The sequence below is a fragment of the Melampsora larici-populina genome (genome assembly GCF_000204055.1).
Source record: "Melampsora larici-populina 98AG31 unplaced genomic scaffold MELLAscaffold_18, whole genome shotgun sequence".
NCBI classification, from domain to species: domain Eukaryota; kingdom Fungi; phylum Basidiomycota; class Pucciniomycetes; order Pucciniales; family Melampsoraceae; genus Melampsora; species Melampsora laricis-populina.
Genome location: NW_006768782.1, coordinates 931,021 through 940,940, shown reverse-complemented (window position 1 = coordinate 940,940; position 9,920 = coordinate 931,021). Strand labels below are relative to the sequence as shown.

Here is a 9,920-nt window from a genome sequence, read left to right as displayed (position 1 = left end):
GGTGTGGGGGAGGTTGGGGAGCCCCGTGAGGCTACAACCCTGTGCGGAATTGAAATTGGATTCAGGAGCCTTACCAGGCTACAACTGTTGTTTGGAAAGACATCCTTCCTACTTAGGATGGTTAAAGAAATTAATATGTGGAAAACTTACTGTGATCATGTTCGATTAAACCAACACCCAAACCCCGCCGCGGAAAACTGGGGCAGCGCTGCGGCAGCGCGGGGGTCCCGCCGCGTCCTCAGTCTACTGAACGCTCACTGGGATAAAACCGCGCCGGGGCCCAGTTTTTACTGAGGTCCAACCCGCCGCTGCCCCATTGAAGGTACCCCAGGGGGGACCCAGGGGCCCAGTTTGGCTCATATAGCCTAGACTGTACATATTCAACCCCTGACACGTCCAATTGTTAGTTCAAACTTCAGATGAACAGTCACAACTCGTGTTTTCACAGAGGTTATCTAAAGGTACAAAATACCAAACTTGAAACCTCCGACAGGACGTGTGGGCTATAGTAAAAGAGGCACTCGTTGTTGAGCTGATTGGGCTCTGTCGTGTCGTGCGGTGGGACAGAAATTCTGCGCGGCGGACCGCTGGCAGCATGTTGACCTGTTTGACGTGAAGCTGGGGCTTTGAGGCGACTTGTAGTTGATTCTCATCATAAAACTCACTCATACCACCCTCAACATCCTCTAAGCTTTCCCAAACAATATGGCGCTCATTCAGAAACACCATATCCGTTACCAGACTGAAGAGTTTAGGTACTCCACATTCATCTTTATTGAATGTATGTAGGGATTGATCCTCTAGTTCAGCCTGCGCGAGACTTTGAGAGATTGCATGACCCTCCAGCATTGTCTCATGGGAGTAATTGGGGTCCATTTGGTCGGGTGGAGGCGGTAGAGGAGGGTGAAGAGGAGCAGGTGGCGCAGGTGAGATGACCGGGTGCCGATACAAGACTGAAAGATGTGAATTTCATAACAAAGCAGTGAGTGAATCAGGAGCCAAACCAGATACGAGTTGAAAGTGTCCAAAGAAAGATAGCTGAGTACTGCTGGTATCAAAAAACCGATGTATCACACAAGCTAAAGGTCATAGAAATTCGCATCAAAATCAGTCAACAAAGGTCAAAGGTTCTTAACCGTCAACAGAGGGTCGCTTACTATCATGAATAGCATTTTTCTATTCTGTTGTCGTCTCTCGATCAACTTTGTCAGATTGAGGGTTTTCAAGCAGGTCTTTTTCTTTTTGGCATTAATCTCATTTTTTCAAATTTAGGGAAATAAAACCCCAGTCTGCGGCGCGCTGCGATGGTCTCAAGCGCGCCGCGGTCCCCTTGAGATTTTTTCTCACTGCGGCAGCGCTGCGGTGAGGTCCCCGTAAAACTGGGGTCGATCGCACCGCTGCCTCCGTGGACCAAAAATCCGCCACGCTGCGGCGGGGTTTGGGTGTTGATTAAACCTGCATACAGAGTTTTATTCTTCTTCATTACAAGATTTTCATGTTGTAAGTCCCCTGAATCTACGCTCTTTCCTCTCTTCTTTTTTCCTTTTGATTTCTTCTTCGCCTTCTCTTTCTTCTCTGTCTTGCTGCCATCTCCTTCTTCTCCTGACGACGATTCTCCGTCTCCAATTTCTTCATCACTGATGTTGAACACCAACCTATCATCTCCCTTGCTAATGACCTTTCCGCTTCCTTCTGCAGGCTCGTTACTCGTCGTAGTGGGTAATGCTTGAGTGTTTGACGTTGTAACATTCTTGGGAGTCGCAATCGTATTCTCTGTCGACGTGAGATTTGTCGATGAGTTGTTGTTTGAGCCTGGGTCTCTAGAACCTGCTCTCCTCTCCCTTTCCTCCGCTTGTTCCTTCAGACGCAGGGCGTGTGCTTGCTTCTTTTCCTCTTCTATTCTAGCTGCTTCAGTCATCTTCTTCGAATGAAAAATATTTGATGTTTTCTTTGGTTTGAGTTTTCTCCACATTCACGGGGTGTATTTCGTCAGAAGAATGAGTAATAAGACTTGTGATTCGATGGATTTAATCAAGATAATTTTTAGAAAAGGTTTCTAGCTAGAAGCGACGAAACAGTCTTATGAGGTGACAGGGACAAGCTGGGGGAATTATGGGAGTGGGAAGAGGAGGAAAATTTCTTTCCACCTAACTTCCAAATTCCTGGTTGTTACGTGTGACACTTAACAACCTCCTGTGAATTCCCTGCTGCCCTGTTACCTCCTCTCTCTTCCGTGAATGGAATTCAGAGTACCGTCGCAGGCTAGGAACACTACCAATTTTTCTTCTAACCTTCATCAAGCCTTTTTGGGAGACGCTGACCATTCAAAAATCTTCATTGACAAGTACATATAAGTCATATTTCAACTTAAGATTTGAAAGTCGCCATTGATTGACATTGATATCCTTCATGTTTTACTTCGATCAATCACCGAATGTGTCAAGGGAAGAGGCCAGTACATAGAGCTACAGGCCAAGAATGACCTCCACATTCCCATTTCCATGCTACGTGACCTAGACAAAAACTTCTTGTGAAAAGCGGCAAAATTGTTTGGACAAGGATTGCAGAATTTTGATCGCATTCATCTTTGTCGAACCGGTCGGATGTACTTGATCATGTATGACCCATTTTATGAGAGCAAGTTTCTGGGACTTGCGCATGAGTATTTGGGAGTGCTATGTATATAACTTCTCATATACCACTCAAGCCCTCCCTTTCGTACTTGATGTACTACGAGGGTAGGGTTGTCGGGATGGCGGCCGGCTCGGATTGCGTGGTGCGGAATTTTCCTTACCACGCCACCCGAGAGCGTCTACGACTCGCTGGCCGGCTGAGTTTTATTTTGGCGGCCTTTATGTTTGAGTCTTTAAGCAAGAAGAACCGGTGAAATGGATTGTGTGCGAGGGAGAGATTTTCCGTTCGCCTTGTGTGTGGAAATCTGTCGGGAAGTCGGGCCTTTGTTCATGACGTCGTCAATTGCTGTGGTGAGCCCAAACTTTGTAAGCCCCTATGAATGGACCTAACAGTTAAGTTTGTGACGAGCCCGTCAAGGCAGAAACCTCAAAATGGAATTTTGGTCTTTTATGAAAAAGGCTTTGGCCTTGTCATCTAACCATGTCGATCTGAATGGTGTGCTGAAAGAACAGAATTGTCAAGTTCGACCTTCCGCTGGCTTGTCATAGCACAGCAGCTCACAGCAGTCTTGATGACGCGTCATTGAAAGCCAACTCGCTTGTGGTTCACAGCCGGATTTAGGTGGTGGAGATATGTAAGCTTCTTAGCAGAATTATAGATCAAGACGGTAAAGTGATCGCTTCTCACAGTAAGCCAAGCCAGATGAGGCACTGTCGAGCTGCATCTCAAATGCTTTGTCGCATCGCTGATTGGTCGGGGGGATTTGTCCACAAAAGAGGTAATCAGGCTACCTTTCCCACTATATAACAAGCTGTCAATTCCTCTTGATCCCGTAGTTTTCTCCCCTCCGTTGAAAATAACCTTTCGTCCCAATCCACATTTACTTTACCACTTGATCAAACATGTCCTCTCAAACCGTATTCCAATCTACTCCAAGCTCTAACAGGTCTGCACCTTTCGCTACCAATCTCTTTCAATTTGATTGCTAATATGACATCTTCACCCTGATATATCCTCAGCATCGTCGATGCCAATAACGTGCAGGGCGACGTTGTCATTGGACTCATCAAGCGTGTCGAATGTTTTTTGTTTTTGACACTGAAGGATGACAATGAGTCTCGACTAGCCTTCCGTCGAACATTGAAAGACAAGCTTCTGCCTCTGATCACCACCACTCAACAAGTCCTCGAAACTCAACGGAAGATAGATGAGAGCAAACGTCAAACCAAGCCCGGCCAGCCTAAGAAGATCTTACCGATCACTCAGTTCAATATTGCCTTCAGTGCATCTGGATTAAAGAAATTAGGAGTCGGTGATACTGAGATCCCCAGTGACAATGCTGCTTTCATTGCCACTCAAAAGTCTGATGCAGTGACGAATCTCGGCGACCCTGTTGATTCAAAGGGTCAAAAGCTCTTGACCTGGTCCCCTGATTTTCTTCAACACTCTATAGACGCTGTGATCTTGATTACTGCTCCGGACCAGGAGTCATTATGTCGTAAGATCGACGAAATCAAGACCATCGTTAAAGATTCTATATCTCGTCAATTTTCACGCACTGGAAATGTCCGACCTGGTTCTGAAGCTGGGCATGAGCATTTTGGCTTTCTGGTATGTGTTCAACTAGGTTTTACTATCTCCCTCCACTTCGTGTTTCACATCTTGTTTTTTGTTCAGGATGGTATCTCGACTCCGAAAATCAAGGGCTTCAATTCTACCCAAGCGGACGAGCAAGCCGGCGTTGTAAACCCGAGTGTGATCTTAGTTGGGCACCCGGATGAAACCAACCCATCAACTACATCACCAGCATGGATGAAAGACGGATCCTTCCTTGCTATACGTGAGCTTCAGCAACTCGTCCCAGAATTTCAAAAGTTCTGTGATGAGACTGCGAAGAAGAACCCGATCCCCGGTGTCACTGGTGAATTCATTGGTGCGAGAGTCGTTGGACGCTGGAAATCGGGTCAGTCACCTTTCCTGCTATGGGTTCCACGTCTTCCTACATGCCTTTGCGTGTTTTGTCTATCCTTCGAGTCGCTAAGCTCATAGAGTTGTATGAAATATCAGGTGCCCCCCTCACTCTTGCGCCGATTGAGGATAACTCAAAGCTGATTGGAGCTCAAAACTTCGATTATGCGGACGAGCTGGAGCAACAGCGCTGCCCATACGCTGCCCACGTTAGGTGATTCTTTTCCTTTTTTTTGTAATCGAACTATCTTTTGAAATTTACGCCGGCTGTCCAATTCAAAATTTCCTAGAAAAACGAATCCTCGAAAAGGCTTTGCCGGGTTTGAACCCGAAACCGCTGTCTTGCCGCACCTCATGGTCAGAAATGGGATACCCTACGGTGAATGATTATGTCTGTTCTTATCTTTTGCAGGTGATTGTGTAATAGACGCGTAAGATTCTCAACCTCCTATGTATCGATTAGGTCCCGAATTGACTAAAGAAGAAATTGAGGAAAAGCAAACAAAACACAATCGAGGCCTTTTGTTTGTATCTTACCAAAGCAAGATAGAGAACGGGTTCCAGTTTGTACAAAAGGTCTGTGGATCGAGGCTTCATTTGTCACCCGCTCCAGTCGGCTTGAGATTGATCTTAGCACTGTCTTCCTGTCGCGCTTGGGAGCGTACTCCTATGGTCAACTTTTGTGCTCATAACACCAGTCTTGGAGTAACAATGTCGACTTCCCCATCAAGAACCCTGCAAAGGTGACTCCGGGTTTTGATTTACTCATTGGACAAAGCGGCAATGGAGGTCCTCGCACTGCGCAGAACATTACTTCTAATGTTAGTTCACCAGCTTATTCTTCAATCTCCCCTCTCTTGAAACTTGAGGCTCACCAGAAATAAATTTGTTCTATCAATGCACAAATATACAGGGGATGGCAGGAGAGACTGATCCAAACAACGTCATTACCGCTCCGACCGAGTTCATCAAAACCTTGGGGTGAGTTTCCAGCCAGTAGATATCTTTCCTTGCACAAGGTATTGACAATATCCCCTTTACCCCAATTTTTAGTGGTGAATATTTCTTCTCGCCGTCGATTGAAGCAATCAGAACTAAGTTAGGCGCTTAGGTCGTGCGTGGAAAACTCAAGTACATCATATTAACCCAGCCATCATCTTTTTTACAGCCTGCTCCAAGTTTTCTCACACATGATCAATGTGCAATCTTGTCTGAACCATATTTCTCCATGAGTGAGATTTTGGTGTGTATTATTATGTGTTGTTTTGTACCTTTTTGTTAGGATAGCCCTGTGTTCATTGTGACTATGTATTGTGAGAAATATGCCGCAAAGAACTTCAGGATTCATGCCTTTTTCTGAGTAAATATTTGAAGTGTAGGATTAAGATGGAAGTTGTAGGTTGGGCATGTTAATCCTGTGCTACTTCATGAGGGGGGAAAAGGCTCTCAATTACTTGTGCTCACTTCACCTCAGTCTCAAATTGAACCTATTGGGGGTTGTCAATACTTTGCTTCATGTTTGAATTTGAAAAGTGGACTTCCTAATGGGGATTAAATCATGCTATCTCCATCAAACCCTATGTTTTTTGAGGACAGTTGACACAATTATGTTTATATAGAAAACCCCTGGTACTATCTGTACTTCAACATACCTATAAGTGTGAGTTCAATCGCCATGCTAGATCCTGTAAATTTGCTGATTTTATCATTGGGATCATGATTTTGCAACATTGTGCCACAGCCTGAAAAATCTTGGTCAAGGTTCAAAGGGAAATTAAACATACATACTCATAGTCTCCAGAATTCATGTGAGGGGATGGTTTTTGATTTGGAATGCACCAGGACACTGCTTTTTGGCTTTTCAAAGGTGCACCCAGCCTCTGAGGTGCACCCAAAAATAAAAAAAAACATTCCAAATAGATACAAAGCTGGTTGTTTGAAGTGCAGATGAAGAGGGGTTTCAAGTTTGATTATTTTTTACATAATTTTTAAAAACTCAGACAAGTTGCCCCCAAAGAAAATCTTCATGAAACCAATGTATGTTTAATTCAGGAACCTCAAAAGATGCTCCAGTTTTAAGAAATTACACATGATCTACAACAATGGGCAAGTTGTTGTAGCATATGACAACATAAACACCACAACTTCAGACCCCTTGATAGAGTTTTGTATACAGTCAAATTGCTGAAATTCATTGCACTTGATGCACACCTCTTGTACCAGCTAGCAGAGTTAGCCTCTTGCTTGAGGCACGCTGAACTAGATTCATCCATTAATAGAGTAACTTCATCAGAATACATACACCAAAGGAGATATACGTAGATGAAATGAATCCCAATATGGATCCCGTGGAGATACAAGGAAACAGGTAGCTTAGACAAAAACAGAAAGGTTTCCTGTAGAGTAGAGAAGGCACTCACTCAGGCTAAGGGCTCCCTTTTCCCGTCTTCCCACTTATCTTTCACCTCCTTTTACTTCTCTCTTGATTTTTCCTGCTTTCCACCTAACTTTATCCATAGTTACAATTTGTTTTACTTACAAGTAAATTATAACTCATCTACTTTTAGCTAGCTAATTTCGTGCCCCCCACCTGCCCTACAGGTTGACCTTATTGTACAACAGTCAATCACTAATCAGAGGTGATCAAAAGGTACTGTATTGGCCCAAGACCCCTCCTAACCAAAGGAGAGATCTAGCCAACATAGAAGTCTCTACACAAGACACCTATGAGACCCTCCTCCAATACCAAGTCCCGCAGAGAGGAGAGTTCCAAAATAGGAAGGAACTATCCTTGACAGCAGAGACTTAACTCCCGCTATACTACTTTCCCTCACCTAGACACAAGCTAAGCAAGGGAAAGAAAAGTTTTTGCCCTTTTTTTGTAATAAAAATAAGATGTTATAAATTGTAATGGATTACCACATTCCAGAGTCAAAATCCCTCCTGGGAGACCAAATTGGTGGAGAAAAGTTCAACTGCATCCTATTGAATAACAAATGTTGGAGGCCTGTATCTTAGCAACCATGCGCCAGTTACACAACATCACATTAAATGTGTATTTTTGTTAGCATTGCTCTGTCACAAGCAACAAAAGACCACTAAATCTGTAATGTATCATGTCATACCACAACATGACATACTAGTTGGTGGTAGCTCAGCTCCTGGCCGCATTCCAGAAGTCCATTGTGAACATCATTCAACTTCCCTAAGTTTGAGGAGGAAAATGATCAATAGTACTGTTTGTCATAAAAGGATCCAAAACTGCACACCTGATCAGCCATAACACGCACACTACATATGTGCAGCAAACTAAGTAAACGGTTGTCTATCATGTACATACAGGGCTGCTCAGTTTTTTGCCCATCAGGACAAATAAATCACATGTTATACCACATGTAACTTTCTTGACTTCAAAATTGGCCCAAAAATTCACTACATGTGATTATATAGCTGCTCAAGCATTATTGTTGAAGCTACTGCTTAGTATCAGAAAGGGTGTTACATGCAGTTGTGTTGATGAGATTACACCAAAACGTTGAGTCAGTGTATGTAGTCAATCTTTCAAATGCTTTTGTCAATCTGAAAAAATTACAGCATGTATTACATATGAATAACTTATCTTGATGAGATGATAACTGAGCAGAACTGTATGTACATGTCCCCACGCCTAGGATTTGTAATCATCGGGTTTGCGACAGGCCCTGGCCCCGCCACTGCAGAACTTGAATGATTACGTAAACCACTTGGAGGGGACTGTACATGAAAACCACCTCATCACTGAGCCTGCTACACATGTGTAGTGTGGGTGTTATGGCTCAAGGGTGGATTGATAGATCATTTTATGAAAAATCATAATCCCAATCATTTTTTCCCACCCACTCAGGGAAGTTGAATAAGAGCATCCGCTATCCTCTTGGTAGGTTGGCTCGGTACGGTAAACATTACTGTACCAAGCCCAAAAAACCCCAATCGTGCTCAAAGTACAGATCAATACTTAGGGATTCACTCATAATTTGGTAGAGGTCCAGCAAATGTACTGGACCTCTACCAAGTCAGTATCTACACAATCTACCAAAGCCTCCCAGCAGACTTCACTCTTTCTACACACATCCATTGGTCTTTGGTTCCATTTTCGACTTTCATCAATAATCAATCTCAATTCAACTTTTCATTGATATCGATCAATTCAACAATATCAATATTGATCTCAATTGAACATCTCATTTATCAAACAATCATGAACAAATTCAATGAAGCATTTGAAGAACAATCAATTGATACTTTTGAAAAAAAAAGAGAAGAAAATCAAGAAAATCAAAATCAAACCAAATCAAAAAAAGAAGAAATCAAACAACTGGTCATCTGGCAAAGAGGAGAAGCTAGCCGAGGCTTGGCTCCACATCAGCCAGCAACCCAAGTTTGGAACAAACCAGAGCGGTGAGGCCTTCTTTTAACAAGTAACCAATCATCTCAATGTGATCTCACCTTTTGAGAAGTGAGACACAAATTCAGTTCAAATCAAGTAAAGATAAATTTTGATATTGATTGAATCCAATGAATTAAACTAATTATTTGTATTCTACTTTTTAGATGGGCTTCTTCGAAGACAGCCACCCTCAAGTTTTCATCAATCTACGCTCAGATCAAACACGAGCCTCCCAGCGGCACTGTTGAGACCAATTGGCCAGATCTCGCAATCAAGATCTACAACAAAGCAAACCCTTGATCTCACTTCAAATCCTTACCAGCTTGAAGGATTCTGTTGACTGCACCCAAATGGATTGTACCACAACCTCCTCCTGGTCTGTTAGCAATGGCGATTGCTAGCATCCCCTCAAGCAATGCAGCCTCTGAGTCCTCCAATCCCAGTACACCTCATCCCTCTAGCCCAACTCGACCAATAGGGACCAAAAAAACTAAGTGTAAGCGTGTTGAAGATGCAAAAGCTGAAGAGGTGGAAAAGACACACCAAGAACAAATCAAACTCAGCAATGATCAAGCTGAACTCCGACTAAAGGTGATTCAAGAAGGTAATGAGGTGGCAAAGGATATGGCTAAGGCTGATGCAGAGGCCAAAGCTAGTTTGGTCCAAGTCAACAAGCTGAAGGTCTTGATGATGTCAGAGGAAAATTGCCACACTCCTGTTGCCAAGGAGGTGCTCAGAATGATGCAACAACGCCTCAAGGAAAATTATCAACAGGAATAATCTTCATCCTCATCAATTTAACACGCTTCAGACTCAGTTTCATTTTAGACACAATCAACTCAACTCAAATAAATTTCTTTTACTCAATCAATTTAACTTGAATACATTTTTG

The 9,920-nt window shown here is 43.3% G+C and overlaps 1 protein-coding gene across 1 annotated transcript; it reads left to right on the top strand.

The window, feature by feature from the left end:
- Positions 1 to 3,444: 3,444 nt before the first annotated feature.
- On the top strand, positions 3,445 to 5,964 carry MELLADRAFT_43449 (uncharacterized protein; the record flags this gene model as incomplete). Its single annotated transcript, XM_007410068.1, has 9 exons — positions 3,445 to 3,580; positions 3,654 to 4,245; positions 4,312 to 4,597; positions 4,702 to 4,816; positions 4,893 to 4,981; positions 5,066 to 5,178; positions 5,301 to 5,423; positions 5,516 to 5,583; positions 5,656 to 5,964. The coding sequence occupies 9 exons, from the start codon at positions 3,537 to 3,539 to the stop codon at positions 5,711 to 5,713; spliced, it is 1,488 nt and encodes a 495-aa protein (XP_007410130.1).
- Between the last annotated feature and the right edge of the window lie 3,956 nt (positions 5,965 to 9,920).